A 20,577-nucleotide genomic window follows, 5' to 3' on the forward strand; every position below is an offset into this window, starting at 1 on the left:
ATTGAGGAATTTTTGTGTTTTAGGGCGTTAGAAAGACAAATAACGGATTTAGGATGTTCCGGCGGAAAAGTCCAATTCGACCATTTGTATCACGAAATTTTCACTGACAAATTAATTATGTCTAAAAGGCAACAAACACGCCATATAACTCAGATTTTTTTTAATAAAGAAAAACAATAATTTCTGTGTATAAAGTCAATGAAATAATATAAAGTACTTTGCCTCGATAGACCCCTTCTCATTAGAAACAAAAAGTTTGTAAAAAGGAGTTAAAGTTTTTAGACTTCATAATAAAAAGATACAAATGGAAATGATGAGATCGGTAGTGGTAAGTCGGCGGCAGACGCAACTAAGCAAGATTTGAGGAGAAATATATTATATAATTGAAAAAAAAAAATTGAATTGATATATGATTCCAATACTACAGAGAAAAAATATTTTGTAAAATTGTTTTTTTTTTTTAATGTTTGTAGTTTTTCACAAACTTTGTTTGTAAAATGATTACATAACGAACGTTTTTTGTTCGTAAAATTTTGTCAATTGTTTGTAAAGTTTTGCCAGACCAGTGGCGTATCTAGACACTTTTGTAGGGGGTGCGGTTTTACGCGAAGGCGCCCTTACCACTGTAAAAATTGTTCGAGCGGGAGATTTTACTGTTTATCAGTATCATTGACTACTATATTTCTTGAAAAACTTAACTTTTAATTTTGAGTTTAACAGGTTTAATTTTAAAAATGCAATGAAATTTTAATTATTTTTAATAAAAGTTAAACGCAAAAGCGGAAGCTCTCCTTTTCAAGGAATGTAGTACTCAATGTTGATCAACAGTAAAAATCAAAATTTTGAAGAATTAGTATTTTGATTAAGATTATTTTGAAAACATGCACAGCTTAATCATGAAATGGTTAAGATTCTACTGAAAACATGCACAGCGGTTAGACTTCTTAAAACAGATGGTGCTCATCAAAACCAGTAAAGTCGAGCACAGCTCAAGAATAAAATGGATAAAATTGTGCATAAGTCCTGCATGGCTCAAACAAAATTGATTCTAAATATTCAACAGTTTTCTTAATCGTAATCGTTTTATGTTTAACAGCTGTGCGTGTTTTCAACACAATATTAACCGTTTTATGCTTGAGCTATGCAGATTTCATGCACAATATTTGAGAAGTACCAGTTTTATACATATACTGAACCATCTCATACTTGAGCTGTGCGTATACTTAATATTTTGAAATATATTTTTATTTCAACTCAAAATTTTGAACGAATATAAGGACAAAATGCGTTTTAGGAGCCAAGAGGAGCGCTAAGAAAGCTCTGCAAGAAATTAGGCGCCCCCAAAAAGGACCTGAAGGAATTTACAGTGTCGTTTTCTATTTCAATACGAAATCTTGCAAAAGTATAAGAGCAAAATGCTTTTTGAGAGCTTTATGGGCACCAAGAAAGCCTTTTTTAGAACAATTAGACGCCACGGAAAGTGAGGGAATTAAAAAAACTTTTTCTTTACTTTAACGCGAGATTTTGATAGATAAGGACAAAATGCATTTTAAACTAGCATTTCGTTTATTTTAGTTTTTTTTGCATTTTTAGACATTTGTAATGTTTTTTCCTGTACTCAGGATTTTCCCTAAAGGCGTTTACACATTGGGAGCAATTTTCGTCAAAAATTGCGTTTTTGACAGAAATTTGACGTTTCCCCCTACAACGCTGCAGGAAATTTCTTTCAAAAAAGCAATTTTTGACAAAAATTGCTCCCAATATGTAGAGGCCATAATGCGAGATAATTACATTTGATGCTCGGATATTCACGATATACTTATTATGCATATAAATATTTGATGTTCTATATGACTTTGCACAATGAAAAGCATCTCGACTGAAGTATATGTCTTAAATGAAAATTCAACAATTTTTACACAACTTTTGTTTAAAAATTCAACAACTTTTGTCTGAAAGTTCAACAATTTTTGTTTAAAAATTCAACAAATTTGGTTGAAATATACTAGGCTTCACACTATAATAGTGTGAAAAATTATTATCAAACTATAATATTGTTAATTTTTGATCATGTGACAAAAAATACCATAAAGTTGTGTATTTTTTCACACTATAATAATATGAAAAACTATAATCATACTATAATAGTGGTAATTTTTAGAATTTTTCAACAGTTTTAAATTAAAAAAGCATATATTGTTGAAAATTTGAATTTGTAGAATTTTTAACGTCCACGTACCACTATAGAAAAATCTCAAATATATTTTTATGTACTTTTATTTGTTCCCGATTCTCAAATTTTTTAGCTAAAATTGAACAAATTTCTTTAGAACCTGTTGAATAGCCCAAAAACAATAACACAAAACTACTCAATGAACTTCAAAATCACGCTTTCGCAGTAAAAGAAATCATGAGACTGATAAGACTTACGTGCACCTTCTTCTCAGTACTCCATTCTTATCTCTCAGCAAGATTTCTTCAACAATTGATCCAATCAAAGATTGATATAAAATTGAATTGGTCGTATAAAATGCTGAGAGCAAGCCAATTGAGGGTTTCAGTGAGGCAGGTTCTCAGACCAGGAAACCATGGAGAAAATCAGTGAGAAGAAGTCCCCTACCGTCGGGGAAGTTTGTGTGAATCTGTTCAACAATCTCAATCACATTCTTGTGGGATTCGTATCCATCTACATGACTTACGGTGCTTTCAAGACGGGCTACAGCATCCTCACTCTCCATGCGATTCTGTGTGCTCTGGGATATCAGTTGCTAATGGCTGAAGGGATTCTGGCACTTGCTCCTGGCAATGTTTGGTCGTATTTCTTTACCAGAAGAACGAAGACGATATTGCATTGGGTTCTTCAGGCTTTGGGGGCAATTTTTGCTCTGACTGGGATGATTGTGGAATACAGGAACAGGAATAGGCACTTTAGGAGTATTCATGCAAAACTTGGCAAGTAAATGAAATTTTTCTTTGGAAAAGTTTTAGGCAATTATTTTTTAAGGTTTGAGTATAAATTTTTTAATCAAGATGAAATATATCTTGCATTTTTGAGGTTTAATTTGAACATAACCTCTCTTTTGAAGAAGATATTAACCTATAGCAATAGATTTCTGTAGTCTATTTATTTTCCTGGCTCCCAATTAAATTAAACAGGAAAAATTCAATTCTTTTCAATTCAGTATCAATTCTTTTAACCAACATGAAATATATCTTGCGTTTTTGAGGTTAAATTGAACATAACCTCTCTTTTAAAGAAGATATTAACCCATAGCAATAGACTTCTGTAGTCTATTTATTTTCCTGGCTCCCAATTAGATTAAACAGGAAAAATTCAATTCTTTTCAATTCAGTATCAATTCTTTTAACCAACATGAAATATATCTTGCGTTTTTGAGGTTAAATTGAACATAACCTCTCTTTTAAAGAAGATATTAACCCATAGCAATAGACTTCTGTAGTCTATTTATTTTCCTGGCTCCCAATTAGATTAAACAGGAAAAATTCAATTCTTTTCAATTCAGTATCAATTCTTTTAACCAACATGAAATATATCTTGCGTTTTTGAGGTTAAATTGAACATAACCTCTCTTTTAAAGAAGATATTAACCCATAGCAATAGACTTCTGTTGCCTATTTATTTTCCTGGCTCCCAATCAGATTAAACAGGAAAAATTGTAAATAGAAGGAACAATCAGAAATATTATCAACTATCATATAGTGTGACATCTTGTAGGTTAAGTTCAACATAACCTCAAACTTTAATAAAGAATTTTGAAGAATTTACCAGCCATGTGACTATATTTAAAGTTTTAGATGGATTTTTTTAAGAATGTAAAATAAATTTTACTTCTTTGTGGTTAGGTGCAACATAACCTCAATTATGGAGAAATTACTAGCTTATTGAAAAATATTTCTGAATTTTATATCATTTCTTGGCTCTAAATTGGAATAAAAATAGAAAAATTGCAAATAAAAGGAGTAATCAGATATTTGATCTACAACACATTTGACATTTTTGAGGTTAAGTTCAACATAACCTTATATTTAAACAAGTAATTTTAAAGTACTTTTATTTGCCTTTTGGCAAAGTTTGCTCATTTTTACTTGCTTTTCCTAGATCTCAATAAAACTGAATAGAAAAATCACAAATTGAAGGAAAAAATCAGAAATTCTAACAAATTTCTTTTTTAAAAAATATTTTTGAGGTTAAACGTTAAACTATAACCTCACATTGCTTTTTTAAACTTCATTCCAGGACTCGCTTCAGGAGTATTCCTCATTGTCACATTAGTCAATGGCCTTACCAATCTCTACTCCAAGGAACTATCCAGATTCATCCGTCCAGTTTTCCAGAGATTCTTCCACAATCTCATGGCCCTCTGTACATTTGTCCTGGGAATGGCTTCCCTCTATTACGGCTACGAGAAGCGCTGGGTGAGAAATATCGCATCCACAGAGCTCTGCTGGATGCTCAAAATCTTTGGGATTTTCACGATATTTTTCTCCTCAATCGCTGCCCTGAGAAATGGTTACGAGCAACTCAGGAACATTGTCCAGAGGGACTAAAATCCCACTCAAAGATCATCCTTGAGCTCATCAATAAAAGATCAATTTATAGATAGAAATGAAGTGTTTGTATTAATGCTGATTATGGCAGGATATTGAGCGCGAAAAGAAGCAAATCATTTGAAAAATAATTTACAAAAAAAATCTATATGAAACACAATACAAATTTGTGATTATTAAACTATGTGTCTATCTAAGATGCCTTTCTCTGTTTTAAAGAGACTCAATTGTGATAATGCTCCTCGATTTTTCTGCACGTGAGACAGCAGTGAGTGCTGTAGTAGGAGTGACTACACAACCTTGTCTGATGGATCAGGAAGTGACAGTTGGGGAAGTCATCCTTGCATTCCTGCACAACATCATTCTGCACAAGATCCACGCGAGGCTCTGAATACTGTTCTGTTGTGGCGTGGCCTAAAAAGAAAATCATCCCTGAAACTTCTTGCCTCAAATCACTTCCAAAGAATCATGTAAAATGATCACCAGAATCCAAGAAAGTAGTACTGGACTATCTCAATAAATTCCATACAGAAATAGATTTAAGTCACGCCCCTTTAGGGGTTTGGTTTATTGAATTACAATTACATCATCTAGGCCAGAGGTGTGCAAAAACCGTTGAAACCGAATTAACGTCAAAATAAGTTTGTTATAGTAGCGTTTTGACCATTGACGTACATGTTTCATTTGAAGTTTATTCGGTTTCAACGGTTTTTGCACGCCTCTGATCTAGGCCATATGTCTAAGCCAGGCCTGAGCTAAAATAAAAGCCGAAGTGAATTTGGTGGTGCCAGTTGGGATTCTTCGAAATGCCGCGAAAATTCACGTAGAGAAAATGAGAGGTTTTTTAATGTGAAAATTGTTTAATTTCTTAGAGTTAAGTCATTTTCACAAGAAAATCCTTTTAATAATTTATTTGAATACAGTTATTTGGGTTAATTGTGAATAATTGTCGATATTACAACAAAAACATTGGGATAAAATTTTGAGCTGGAAGACTCATATTCTTTTGAGCTGTCCCAAAATTCAGGATAGGTTTGAGGAAAACCCTTTTGTACAACACTATTTTGGTTAATAAGGAATGCAAAAATACATATTACAAGAAGGGACACGACCTGCTAATAAGGATAAAATAGAGAAGAAAATATTTTGTCGCATTTTAGAGATTTTTCGCAATCGCAGCGCCGCCAGACTTTTGTCAAGTGAGTTATTTGTCAATTTGTGAAGTTTCTCATTTGAAATGATATTTTCTTTAAATTTCTGCATATTTCCGCAAGATTCAAGTAAAAGGGTGTTTAGTGAACAGCTACCCGTCTTCCGACAAAGATATCAAGAAGCCAATTTATTTTTATGAGAGTTTTTCTTTCTATTATGTCTGTTTTGGCGCAAAAATATTCATCATGGCAACGTGAATAAGCGGGATTAGTGTTATCAGCACGTCAATCTGCAGTTTCCATTAGAACTATCAACACAAAATTTCTGATACTACACGACTTTTTATAAGCACAGGTGTGGTCTAAGCCTTAGACTTGAGGTTCGCATAAGTCACATCTATAAATCTGTATGTGGGTGGAGCTTAAAATTCCTCGTCAATGATATTTGAGCCACTCCCCTTCCCTTATAGAGCTCATAAAAAACACCTAAGATATTGCAATTTTTTATAGACTGTCTTTGCCGTTGGGATTTTATGCGCGTTTTGCGCTAGAAATACGATTTTGCAGATTAAGGCTATAATTCATGTGAGCAATACATATGCAAATACAATCTTATACGAATGGTGGATGTGTGTGAATCTAACCTGTGATAAGATACCAAAGAACCTCCACACATCTATGATATCAAATTCCTGTGATAAAGATACCAAATAGCATGAATATCCCTGATCCCTAATGTCCCTGAGCTTTCAGCTAAATGTATATACCTGTGGAAAGGAGGAATATCTTATTATCCCGAAGGAAGTGACCAGATTCCTTCCTTCCTTACTCTAAGACTGACGTATCAACAAAGAATTTAATTCAACTAAAAACACTAAACAAATGACAAAATTAACTTTAAAAATTGGCTTTTTGTTGGATGATGCACTGTGGCGTAGCTTCTTCTTAGGTTATTTGCGGCAAAGGGAAAAAAATTATGGCGGATCTTCTACTCAAGATAGTTGTCGGTGTTGCCCGATAGCAGCTGCTTCTCGTTTTCCTCACTAGGGGAAGGGGGAATCAGTGGCGCAATAGGCAAGACCGTTGACTCTTGGGCGGATCGATTCCCCGGCTCGACTTACTGTTGTGAGTTCGAGTCCCGCCCGGTGCAAAGATCTGAATGTCTAATTTAGACAATTTTCATATGTTAATAACGTAATATAATGCACCGCCTACGCCCAACAACTCCGGGAGCATGGAGGAAGCATTCACAATGCGGGGAAGGTGCTCCTGGGTGAGTCCATAAACGGACTAGCAGATTCTTCTAACACGGGATATGGACATTGTAAAATGATTACCTTTTGTAATGAATATATCTCGATACGATTAATAATACTAAAGGAAGAGGAAAAATCATTCAAGATTTTCCTGTTAGGAATCTACAGATAAAGATGGATTCCAAATCACAATGGTGACAATTCTGAAAGAAGACGGGTAACCTGATACAGTGTTTGAACTGTCAGCACGTTAGCCATGCCTCGTTAACATGTGTACACACATCCCGATGTGTTAAGTGCCTCGCAACTCACGCACGTGGTGAGTGCCCTAGACCGATACGTGAGGGTACTGTAAAATGTGTGAACTGTGAAGACAAGCGCGCTGCCAAATACAAGGGATATGATAGTGCAGAGTGCTAAGTACCGTCATGTTGAACAACAGCAGAAGTTCATCCCAGCTTCAGGACCTGTTCCACTCGTCTCTGCGTAGATGTACAATACGCCAACGCTAAACATTTTCCAAACTGGGAAGAATCTATCTAGTATGCAGAAAAAATTCTGAAGCCTTCAAGGATCGTTGATACAGCAATTGAAAGGGGTCGGACGATCATCCACTTTATAGTCTCCCTTGTCTATCATATTAGGTTTGGAGGTTACGTCATTTTCTCATAGGTCGCAATTGAATTTAGGGTGATTCCAAAAGGTTGAAGGATTAAAAGTTCCTCCCAGAATTGTAAAAGTTTATATAAATGTATGTGATTTTTGAATAGATCTTCTATATCGATTGCTAATCGCTTCTGATTTGCATTAAAAGTCTCAGAAAAAGTGTTTGAAACATTTATCTTACATTTATACTCTTTTTGTTCTCTACTATGGGATTTAATACAACTTCTGAGTTCTATTAGGGGCGTGGTCTATTTTCCATTGGATGAAATTGTTTTGGTTACGCCCAAAATTGCATTTTTAAGAAGACGTGACTTAAAATCATTCAAAACGTCCAGTACTACCTTCCTAAATAGTCTGGGATCTTTTTAAAGGTACGGCAAAGCTTAAGTCAAGCAAATAAAATTACCATCGCACTGTTGACTGTTGCATCTGCGAAAAGCTATCGGTTTTTCCGAATACAGACAGTCCTGTGACTCCTGCATCAGCTTTTGTTGGATATTTGGCTCAAAGCACTTCACAACTCTCTTCTGACTTCCTTCTCCGCAAGCCTTTGTGCATTCTGTCCATTCAGAGTACAGCCATCTAGGTCCGCACTCCTTCACTTCCGACAGATTACAGACTTTGATGGTGCTTGGTCTTATGGACTCATCGCAATTCTCATCTAGAATTATCACTTCGTCTCTCACGCAAAAGACTTGACGAGATCGGGTGAGATTGAAGCAATCTCCAGAGCACTGGATTCAATTAAAATAAAAACCCTTAAACCCTTGCCTAATTGGGGAGATTTATTCCTTATACGTCCTCCTTGATCTTTTCCACTTACCTCAGTCCAGGGCCCAGCAAACCATTCACCGAAATTGCATCTCTTTTCTGAAGTGCACTGCTGAACGTTGTCCGGAGTGAATTTGAGATCACACCGATCGGAATTTGGGGGTGATCTGTCGCAGAAGATCTGCCGGAACTGAACTCCAACTCCGCAATCCACGGAACACTGAAAATCAAGCCAAGAGTTAAGCCATCATCAAAATGGTCTTAGAAATCTAACAAACTAACAGAGTTAGTCCATTCAGATACGAGCCAAACGCCCGCCTTCCTCCCTGAGGGTCTCCTGCCCAAGTGCTGGTGCTGATTCCTCGTGTGCCTCGGAGTTGTGGCATTTTCTGACCCATGTTGATAGTAAAGTGGCGCTAGGTGATTCTTGTGAACTTCCAGCTGAGGCGGCTTGACCAATTTCGAGCACTCACAGGTTTGTTTGGTTTCAGGCTGAGCCTCTAGACAGGCAGCTTTGTTCACCTTAATCACTCGGTCTCCAGCAAGTTCCTGAACGCATCGCACTTCCCGGGTCTGGAAGGGCTCGTCGCTGCCATTCGACTCACACTGACATTCCGACCAGGGATAGATCTTCCAGTGTGCCGGACAAGGCTGCACGTTGCATCGGATCTGATGATCAGCCAAATTTGGTTTTGCCAAGTGAGAGCATTTCTTCGGTGGAGAAATCTTCACGGAACCATCCCTCATGCATTTTATGATTGGCAATTGAATACCTAGAAAAAGATTTATTTTGAAAATAAAAACTAAAACAAAACGAATAAATGTGCAATGTGTATACGGAATAAATTTTGAAAAATGCAACTTTTCACTCAAGAACTTATCAGGAAGAAAATCTACCGACCAAAGAGAAAGAGCTCTTAACTCTTTCGCGTCATTAGGGTCATATATGACCCGGGGAAAAAACAATTTTTTTTGACTATTTAAATTAATTGAAATTTATCGGTTTGTGCACGACATCATAATAGAAGGATGTAAGATTCTTTGCTAATTTTCTCAAGACTCCAGATATTCAGGAAAAGAAAATATTTGAGATTAAAAATCACGAATTTCGAACTTTGTGAAATGATTTTTCTTTTTCAAAATTATTTATATTCATTTATTTTTTTCAGCAAAAAGTTCTTAAGAAACACAAAATAGAATATCCAAAGATTGTATATTGTATATTTTGATATAATAAACTACTCTCAATTTTCCAGAAAAGCATGTAGAATTTTCCGGGTCATATATGACCCTATTGTCCCGAAGGGTAACAGTGTTTTCGTCCCAAACCTATAGCGAAATGTTGTTGGGACATTGTTTTTCTTTGTGAAATGCAGGTGGGACATCTTGCTCCTGGACATTTCATCTTATATCTGATGAATTATAACATATTTTGCAATATTTTAGAGTATTCTGCAAGCGTCTTATATTGTGCAATTGTATTGTGTGTGAAAAAATATGTGGATAAGTTTATTTTTGCCAAATACCACTCAAAATATTGTGACAGTGACTGTTCAAGGGATTACCAGGAAGATTTCTTGAACACCAGGAGTACAGTGTTCATCAAGACAATCCAGTTTGCCATGGTTTTTTGCCAAATTAGTTAAGCAAAAAAAAACTCTTAAAAATCCCGTAACATAGATTTTGAAAATGGTATGTACACTTCCCTTGAGGACAACAGGGTCATATATGACCCGGGGTTTTTCCGAGTTTTCACGCAATGGAAAATTTTTTTCCTCTCTGAACTATTATATTTGATCATAGAGCATTAGGAAAAACTCAATTTTACATTAATTCACTTGCTGAATAAAAGCGTCACGCGAAAGAATTAAATGGCGGATGATCGACAGGCGTGGGCTGCTAACCTAGGCCCGTGACATCAAGAGTAATAGGCGGTTGAAAATGAATGAATGAAATAAATTTGTTACGGGTATTTTCCCATACATTGCCGAATGAGTTTCATATGGTTGATTTGGTTATTTCAAGACCTTTCCAAAATATCCAACTTTGAGCAAATTGGTTGGGAAATAGGCCTTTCAGGCTCTTCAGAGTGGTTTAATTTTGATCTTCGAAAATTCGATGTCGAAAATTTTAGCCGTTATAGAGGTGTCTTTGAATGACATGTCCGAACGGACTACCTCCAAAACATATTCGAAAAAGAAAGAAATCTTTGAAGCCGTCTTCGGGGAGGAAGAAAGACTCCCGTAGTCAATATAGACTTATGTGGGGTCACCGAAAACAGACAGTCGATAACTCTTACCGAAAACTCCAGAACAGCAAAAAATTAAGAAAAAAACGATACTCTCTCTTTGAGTTCGATTCAGATAAACTGCGAATGGTCTATTAGTCACGCAGTCGAATATTCATAAACTTATTGGTATCAGATACGTTTAACTCAACAATTTAATTATGCACGAATTTTGGTACTCATACACTGGGTTATTGAATAATTTAGTTATTCACGAACTTCTTCGGACTAGAACCATATACATTACGAATAAATTGATTTATGTTTAAAACGATTCAGTACAAGCACTCACTGGGAAATTTGTTAACTTTTAACCACACTTTTAATTTATTTACTAACTTGCACACTTACACACTTTATTTGAAAAGTGTAACTAGATACAAATTTAATTACTCACGAACTCAGGACATTCACGTTCCTGAATTTATTGACTAACTTCGTAACTTTACAGCTCACGACTCTAATGCACTAGACACACATACGACTTAAGCTGAGAGACGGCTTAACATAATTATAATCAAAATAATGATCAGATTATATTTCCATCAATTGTTGACTAATCCGTCCCTCGGCTTAAGCCGAGAAACGGCTTTAGTTAGTGGAAAACTGATGGAAATTTAGTAAGATTACTATTTTGATCAGGGGCCCATCAAGCGTAATAAAAAGTGAAGCTATTTTTCACTTTTACTTGTAAAAATTTTGCAGATATTGTACCGCGACTTAAACAAATTTGCTCGTAGTTCTTGTATTATTTCGGCGAGCATTATGAAATATGTATTTTTAGATAGCTTTTAATGGACGATTTCGAAAAATATCAGACTGATAAGTCAATTCTGTTTAGGAAAAAACTTGCCAATAGTCTTCAGTACCCCTATGCAAAAACGTATGGAAAAATGAAATGTCGAGAGGCCCCTGATTTTGATTATAATTACCTAAAGCCGTCTCTCGGCTTAAGCTGGAAGCGTGTCTATGACATAACAGATCACAAACTTATTCACTTCAGTGCTAGAATATTAGCAAGCTTAATCACTTAAGAACTTTAGCCACTTAAAATGTTTTACTCAGAACTTCATTTTCGGAATATTTAATTGCTCACGAGTTCTTTTACTCAGGAACTTGTTTACTCAGAAATTATGCTTCTTGCCAATGAAGCTCACTCTCTTCACCTTTTATTACTTGTGGACATATTTACTTATCGAAAATTATTAAGTTTTTTTTAAAATAATTTAAACTTTAATAATTTAAATTTAGTAACAGATAAATGAAACAGAATTAAAGCAAAAGAGGAAACTTACCTCCTCCGCAGGTTTTACTGCAAGGTTGGAACCTCAGGATCTTCCACTGAAACCTCCTCCTGCGATGAACTCTGGGATGACTCTCAGTTTCAGATCCAGATTTCAGTGTGGAAGCCCTGGAGGGAGTTTCAGTTTCTGCCGAAACACTCTCAGTGCCATCCTCTTCAGAGCCCGACTGTGTTAGTGCATTTATGGGCAGAAGATACTCATATTTGATGCCTGGATTTGTCTGCTGTGCCAGCACCATCAACTGAATGGGCTCAGCAGTTGGTCCGAGGGATGTAATCCACTCAGTAACACCATTAATGGCATTATCAATGCGTCGATAGTCAAAAGTCGTTCCAGCTGCCACGTAAATTCCACTCGAAGACACAGTATAGTCCCCATTGATGATTGACGACTGATTCTCATTGCGCAAAACCAGCAGATTAATTGAATTCTTCTGTTCTGTGATGGAAATATTGGAAGCACCACTCGGAATTGTGGCAATGTGGACATAGCCAGTGGGCAGAGGAGTCTTTGTGAAAATCTCTGCAAAAATTTAATTTAAAAAAATCGTGACAATTCAATTCGCGCGCATTTTCTTTTGAGGAGCAACATGGGGTGAGAATTCTTGGTAAAGACCTCATCTTCACCTACCAGAAATTGGACGACAAATCAAATTTCCGCACCGGACTGCTCCATTATTCATGTAGGCTCCAACGATGATGCCACTGTTGTGAACCATCTGAAAATTGAATTATTATCTTTGTCAGCACCAATCCCTTTGAGCGCTTTTTAGCGTCCGGAATTAATTTGAGAAACATAATTTCACACAAGGGGTCATTCATAAAGGGAAACCCATGACAATTCCCCGGAGAAATGTTTTACGAAACTATAGAACCTCTAATAATGAATCATGAAATACGATAACCTAAGAAATATTTTATAAAATCACAAAAAAACATAATAAAAGCTTTCTCACGACATTTGAAAAGCTTTCAAAATATTTTTCTTGTCAGTAAAATATGTTTAAGAAATGATACACGGTGATGAAGTGAAGGTTGTCACTGTGTATCATTTCTTGCTACTAAACTTCTTTTGCAAAAAAAAACTTTTAAAAGGAACCTAATAAATTTAACAGCAAAATAAGTTTGCCAACAAACCTGAAATTTTAACGTAAGGATAAAAAAAATGGTTTCGTGACTACCGAGAATACTAATAAACGCTCTAACTTAATTAAATCTACTTTAAACGTTAAACAAATAACCCTGAAAAATACTTCGCGGGACTGTAGAAAGTTCAAAAGAATTCATAAACTTGCGAAACCCTAAGAAATTTCATAAAAAAGGCCAAAAAGGCTTCGAAGGTTTCGTGTAATCAGAAAAATCTTCAGAATGTTTGAAAAATTCTGAAAAATCGACTCAAAAATCAAAATCAAATTAAAGCAAAGCTTAGTGGAAGCCGAAAGATACAAGAAAGGTTTGGCGAAACATGAAATACGCGAGAGAATTCTCAAATAGTCTAGAAAACTTAACAAAAATCTTGACAATTTTACTGAAAAACCTAAAAAAAATATGAAAAAGCGGATAATCAAAAATGAGATTGTTTAGAATCTCACCTAATAATAGTCATCACAAAAAAAACAGGGGTTCATGTATGCTACAACAAACCTTGTACAAAAGTTTTATAAAATACAAACACATTTTTTGGAAAATCTGAGAAATCAAAGAAGTATTAAAGAATTTAAAAATAAAACTCTAAAAATGTTTCTGGAGACAGAAAAATTTTCAACAGGTTTTATGAGCGGCTAGATAATAAAAACAAAAACATTACAAGAAATCAAAGAAAGTTTCTGTGGTTTCGTGAAACCAGAAAAACCTTCAGAATATTTGATAAATTCCGAAAGATCAATGAAATCTACATTCTAATCCAGAAAACTTGACAAAAATCTTAAGAAATTTTGTTAAAAACCTGTAATGGGCAGTGTAAAGTGCAACGAAACTTAAAAAACACAATAAATATTTGATGAAACCGAAGACAACTAAAAAAAATACAAGACCCCAAAGAAAACATATTTCACGAACCCTGAAAAACCTTCAAATTATTTTTTAAAACTCTTACAAATTCGAAAAATTTAACAAAAAGAAAGAAATTGAAGAAGCTATAAAATTTTACGGGAAAACAAAGTCCCGCGAAACATTTGAAACATGAGAAACACGAACTAAATTTAGCGAATTCCGAGTAAACTTATGAGAAACAAAAAAAATATATTGACGATCCCGCGAGAAATCTAAGAAAAGCATTGAGAAACTTGGGAAAAGATTCACAAAAGTAACTTGATCAGTCAGATTATGGAATGAATCACCCCTTGATATCAGACCAGACAGTGCCCAGCCAGATCAATCTGACCAAAAGGGAAAGAGAAACAACAAAAATGCAGAAATTGTGACAAATTAACCACGAAAAAATCACGCATTGTGCATGATTGATGGCGGAAAATTAATTTTTCCTCACATTTGTTCGTCTGCCCGAAATAAGGTTTAAATGAAACCAAAAAATATATAAAAATAAATAGAAAAAAAAATGCCAAGCAAGTGTGAAATTCAGACCATTTTGAGCCAAGTCTGTTTTGTTACGATTTTCATCTCTTGCGGCTTATTTTTAAATAATATCACATACAATTCTCCATATTATATTTTACGACAGTTTGGACGACAGACATGCCAAGGAAACATCACAGATTATGATTTGTGTTATATGGAGGATTACATTTAAATTAGCAATCTCTCTGTGACGAAGATTGCGATGCACAAAAAGGAACAAATTGAAATCTTAAATATCTTTAGAAATCCTCTCCCTCGAGGACAATACTCACCAAGATGACGAATAGAGTGACGTGCTGAATGTAATTCTTCATGATCCCTTGACCCCTAATTTATTCACACACTTTGCACTCTTAATTTGTTCCAATTTGTTCTTAAGGTAACACTCTGTATAGTTACGGAGAGATAATCTGGATTTATTGCAACGAAGGGTGGGATTTCTTGGGAACTGTTAAAAGATTAAAGAGACATAACCAATAAAGCTTGACGATACGATAAATACCATTCATTTTTAGAAAAGGAATAACGAACCTCTTTCGCTTAAATTATTAGTATTTACGAGGTTATTTAAGAAAGTTGTGGTAGAAAAGAGTAGAATCAACTCTTCTAAATATTACCGTAGATGCGGGTGCCTTTGTCCTCCGTGGGTAACTTTGCCCCCGTCCTGTTCGTTGGCTTTTCTTTAATTCTTGGACTAAAGGATGGCCTTTACCGATCCGATCTACCATGTTTGATCGGTGAGGACCATTCTTAAAAAAAATTAATGAAAAGTTGACAAGCAGTAGGGGGACCAAGTCACCCGCATCTACGGTAAAACTGAGAGAAATCCGAAAAAGTCAAAATAACATTCCGGAAAAGTTAATTTTACCCTGCAGTACTGATCCGAAAACAGTGTAAATATTACCTTTTTAGGTGTATTAGGGGTTGAAGTTATCCTTTTTCATGTTAATTTTACCCTTAAAAAAGTGTAAAATTAACATTAAAAAATGTTGATATATAATATTTTTACACCCAAAAAGTGTTAAAGTTATGACAAAAAAAAGTTAAACGCAGCCTCTTTTTTTCTCAGTGAAAGAGTTAATTTAAGATCGATTTGGGTAATTTTACACCAATTTTTCTAAGTGTAAGAATAGTCTTTTTCAAGTTCAAGCTTTAAACAGTCGCAAAGAGTACATTTCTCAACCGATTGAAGCAAGTTTAGGTTCGTTGGAAAGGTCTTTACATTCCTGACAAATTGGAATCGGTTCCAAGTGGTTATAAATAGGTAATAAATCGGAAAACAAAAAAATGTCAGACCAATCAGTTTTTGGCAAGATGCTTTTTTCATGAATTGAATTACTCAATAGAATAGAACAATTTACTGAAAAAATATCTAAATGGGACGTTCTGCAAAATTGTAATACTATAAGATAATTTTTCGAACGAAAACCTACTATTTCTCTGACCAAAATTGACTTTGTACTAATCAAAAAATGTATCTTATGAAAGCGTAGGGTGAAATCACCGCTTCTTGCCAGTGCCCCACTTCTCGCCAGTGCCCCACTTCTCGCCACCTATATTGAAATCGCTATTTTCCACGATTTATGAAATAAATGAGCTGCAAAGTTATTTGTATTTTTATTGCTGCTGCGTATAGGAGTCGAAAAATAACAATTGTTCGTTTTGTATTTAAAATTTTGAGCATTTTTTAGAGCAATATTTTAAGCAAGTGCAGCGAATCCAATATTTCATACCAAATATAACAAGTGCCATCAAATTTTCAACAAACAAAATTTACGTTTTTGGATAAATAATCTGTCTGTTGCATATTTAATTACATTCGTAGAATACATAAAATTAGTATTTAGTTTATTAAAATTTCATTTAATATTATTTTTATGTAAAAATGAGGCGTGGCGGAAAGTGGTAATGTTTTGAATTGATTTTACCACCTGTCGCCATTGCTTTTTAATAGGTGACGCTAACTTCACTTCGTAGATTCTCAATTGTCAAATCTGCTCTGTTTACTTTCTGCAACAGTATACAGTAGAGTCTCGCTGTAGTCCATATTTGGTTCCAGATTTGACACTTGGGTCGCACTATAGTCCATGTAATTTTTTAAAAATATCAACGACTTTTAGTATTGAAATTGCTCGACGGCTTCCACATTCTTTGCAATTGTGGTACTTGTACTTGCTCTCTTCATTATGGATCACAATTATCACAACTACTCAATAAAGTTTTCCAAAAATATTAAAATAATTATGACAACATTGCATGTCGCGTACTAAAAAACATCAGTGATTTAAAATCAACGGTCGATAAATTGTGGACTATAGAGCGATGGCCTATAGCGAGACTCTACTGTAATAATTTGATTTCTCAAATAAAACCGAAGAAAAATCATTTAAAGTGAGTAATAATAAGGTGGTCATGAGGAAAAAAAAATGCTGAATATATCCTTTGCGTAATATTGCCCAAAATAATCGAGTTCGGACGTTTTCAAGAGGGCGACGAGAAGTAGTTAAAAAACTGGCGAAAAGTGGTAAAAAGTGGCGACGAAGTGGTTATTTTTGCATTGTTAATAAAAATCAGTTTTTTAAGTAGTTCAGTATTAAATTGGAGTACTACTTTTTTGACGAATCTGGAGTCAATACATCTCAGTAATGCCCAACGCACAATAAATTTTGTTATGTAAACATGTTTTTGACATTTCAGTGAGAGTGAGTGTGATCTAGATCTAGTCATCTCGCTCACTCTCATAGGAAATTTTGAAAACATGTTTACAAACAAAAGTTATTGTGCGCTGAGCATAACTTTGTGTCAAATTTGAGATTTCTTATAATAAGGGGTCAAAATTTATAATCAAATTAATTTTACATTTTTCTAAAAGTGGCGATAAGTGGTTACTTCACCCTAACAAAATAATGAATTGCTTAAATAATTAAAAAAAGAAATACCGGAAATACAGAAGGAATATCTTTAAAATTAGATATTAATTAGCTTTAAAAATAACCCAAGAACTAAATATAGCTCATCGCACAGTCTGATTTTTAAGTTATTAGTTCCATTTCCTAAATCCTATTACTAATTAATTTATTATTCTTTAATTAGGAGAAAATTCTTCTAATATTGATTTTTGCTACATCCTAAAAGTAAGAGTGGTTGATGTGAAAAAAATCTTATTTTTGGAATGAATCAAATATATCGAACATTGACTTTAAATTTTCATTGTTTGTTTTCTTTTGAGGAAAAATTAAATTCTTCTAAACACGCCAATATGACTCAGCGGACTAAGAAAATTTTTACATTGAGAACGGATGGAAGCTGAGAAAGAAAAAGACAATTTCCTTTGATTATTTATCATTAAACAGTATATCCCAAACTAATTTATATCAATCATTAGCTGAAAGCAATTAAGCAAATTATTAGACAACATTTGCTCTCCAGAGGCACACGCAATACCCTCAATGTACTGAGATTGAGAATGGCCAGGAAATTTTAGCATTTTATCTCCAATCAATTAACACACATGCTTTGCCTCATTCTCTATTTACTCAAATACGATACCCAATCGTTCCATCCTTTTCGCTTTAGCGATTTTATAGAACTCCTCTTGCTGGCCTTACAATATAACCAATATTATGCTAATATCCATCTCTGTGAATTTTCTTTATATCAAAATTATACCATTAGTATGCTGGCATGTGACCGCTAAGAATTTCTTGTTCCATCATTCAACATTTTATGGATTTTCAATTACTTGAGAATTAAATGTCGCCAGATCGCTTAACAAAGCCGCACGCTCCTCACAATTATATTTCTTTTATACATAATTGAGATTGTGTTTTTCAATATTGGTTGTTTTTTTTTCGAAGTCCAATATAGTTGTTTTTATAGGCCAAAAAATTAATGTCATATTCTTTTCACGGAGATCGTAAATTAGAAAACGTGATTGGAATTATGGATAAATTGTGGCGAAATAAATTTTTGGGTGACAATTACAAGTTCAATAGATGGAGTCTATTTGACTCATCGCAGTTGAACGATCTGTATAAAAATTTTGCTATTTTTGGGGGACAGATACACAGTAAGTATTTGAACTCTTATAACGTTAATTATTTTAAAACATTTATTCAAGAAATTTAATTAATATTTATTAGGTTAATTTTCTAGAAATGTTGTTTCTAAAAGAGAGGTTATGTTGTCCTTATCCTCAATTTTTTTTGTACTGTAGATGCGTGTGACTTTGCACCCCTGTTTTCTTAAGCTTTTCTTTAATTCTAGAACTCAAGGATGGTCCAAACAGCATTCTTAAGTGTCTTGATGGTCCTTAGAGAATCCATAAGAGTTAAAATTAAAGAAAAGCTTACGAAAAGCAGGAATGCAAAGTCACCTCAGGAGTTCAGTAACCCGCATCTACGGTACTAGTCCTCCAGGTTGACTTCAATTAATAAAGAACGCGATTAGACAAAAGTATCATAATTTTATTCTTTTTTAAATCATCTCAAACACTTAGGGGAAAGCGCGCCACCTTCGGACGATTTATGCTTCGCACAAATAATTTTTTTTTCAATGTGTTACAAATGAATTTGGCACATTAAAATATTATATTTTAATAGCAAATCCAATGCCTGAAATTTTCAAAAAAGAGCTAAGGGTGAAATCCATAAGGAATATAGAGAAAAAAATGAATTGTCCGAAGCTGGAGTCATCCGAAGGTAGCGCGCTTTCCCCTAACCCTTTAAGGGTTTAAGGCCTCTACACATTGGAAGCCACTTTCGTCAAAATTCTGCCAAATATAGCCCCTATAGGGACAAAAATAGTCCAAAAATTATAGTAATTTCTCTGACAAAATGACAATTTAGTTATTATATTAGCCAATATTCTAAACAGAGGATAAATGAATTAAAGGATTAGAATTAAAGGTTGTATTTCGAAATCTAATAAAAAATAAATAAATAAAATAAAAATAAAAAGACAAGACAAAAATAAGTGAAATTACAAAATAGGTTAGTAGTAGAATTTTAGATAATTTTCAACATAACCTCAAACTCAAAAATGATTGTATTAAAAGTTCTCATAGATTTTACGCGCAGAACCATTTTTTATCACTAATTTACCATAAATGAAGAGTATACTTGATTTAAAAATGAACCTGAGGCCAAAGATTTGACAAATAGGAGGAAGTGGGGCTACTTAACTGTAGGAATACATTGATATCCGATTTTTTCGGAAATTTCTAACGGAAACTGGACCTTACGTAATGTAATATAGCTCTGCAAAACAATTATGCAACTAAATAAAATATTTGTAAGGCCCTACCTCTTTTAGAAATATACGAAAAAATCGTATATAAATATAACCACACAACTCAATATAGCCCCACCTTCCCCTATGTGGGATTTAATGAATTTTTTGGTTACAATTTATTAAATTTCTATAAACTCATCTACAAAAAAAAAAAAAACAAAACCGATGGTTTTATTTATTTGATGTAAAAATTGTGAAGAATTTGTACTAAAAGCGTAAAACTTGGAAGTAATCAAGATTGAGTCAAACATAACCTCATAATCAAATTCTTTTTGGTAAATAGTGCAACAATTTGTTTGAAAAATTTGACATATTTTTCGTTTCTCGAATAGATTTTCAAAAAAAATTTCACATTTAATCGAAAATTGTAAAAAAATTTTCAAGTTTTTAAACTTCAAACTGGTTTCTAGTTTAAATCTAATATAACCCTACCATCGAAAAGGTCTTGCAAAGATAAAGAAAATAATTTTTTTTAATAATGAGGGAGGGAGCGGATAAATACAAGACTTAATTAAAAAAAAAACGTTTTTCGGAGATGAAAAGCCGCTATTTTTTATCTTGGAAGATATTGAATTTTAAATTTTTCGATTTGTGACTTTTTGCCCCAGTCTCCCCTAGTTTCCTCAAGATTCCTTAGCAGGTAAACTATAAGATACCATTATCTAATACTCTGTTTGCCCTACCTAGAATAATCGAGACTACCGC

At 34.1% G+C, this 20,577-nt stretch overlaps 2 protein-coding genes across 3 annotated transcripts in view; one reads left to right on the plus strand and one right to left on the minus strand.

The window, feature by feature from the left end:
* The first annotated feature begins 2,572 nt into the window (after nt 1-2,572).
* LOC129800780 (uncharacterized) lies at nt 2,573-4,592 on the plus strand. Its single transcript, XM_055845417.1, has 2 exons — nt 2,573-2,952; nt 4,259-4,592. Exons 1-2 carry the CDS (start codon nt 2,589-2,591, stop codon nt 4,567-4,569), a joined length of 675 nt encoding a protein of 224 aa, XP_055701392.1. The 5' UTR covers nt 2,573-2,588; the 3' UTR covers nt 4,570-4,592.
* Nucleotides 4,593-4,614: 22 nt separating this feature from the next.
* LOC129800767 (thrombospondin type-1 domain-containing protein 4) overlaps nt 4,615-20,577 on the minus strand; it is a 67,770-nt gene continuing 51,807 nt past the window's right edge. For both annotated transcript variants that reach the window (XM_055845388.1, XM_055845387.1), the window contains exons 7-12: nt 12,635-12,722; nt 11,996-12,526; nt 8,696-9,186; nt 8,466-8,633; nt 8,049-8,376; nt 4,615-4,983 (exon numbers count right to left, since the gene is read on the minus strand). In XM_055845388.1, the coding sequence (XP_055701363.1) occupies nt 4,793-4,983; nt 8,049-8,376; nt 8,466-8,633; nt 8,696-9,186; nt 11,996-12,526; nt 12,635-12,722 (1,797 nt within the window). In that variant the 3' untranslated portion in view covers nt 4,615-4,792. The remainder of the gene's footprint in view (nt 4,984-8,048; nt 8,377-8,465; nt 8,634-8,695; nt 9,187-11,995; nt 12,527-12,634; nt 12,723-20,577) is intronic.

This window comes from Phlebotomus papatasi, chromosome 2 (assembly GCF_024763615.1).
Source record: "Phlebotomus papatasi isolate M1 chromosome 2, Ppap_2.1, whole genome shotgun sequence".
Lineage (NCBI taxonomy): Eukaryota > Metazoa > Arthropoda > Insecta > Diptera > Psychodidae > Phlebotomus > Phlebotomus papatasi.

Bases quoted from the DNA above. Each gene is read 5' to 3' on its own strand.
- LOC129800780 (XM_055845417.1), top strand. From the start codon at position 2,589: ATGGAGAAAATCAGTGAGAAGAAGTCCCCTACCGTCGGGGAAGTTTGT. The intron at 2,953-4,258 runs GCAAGTAAATGA...ACTTCATTCCAG, and splicing joins GAGTATTCATGCAAAACTTG to GACTCGCTTCAGGAGTATTC.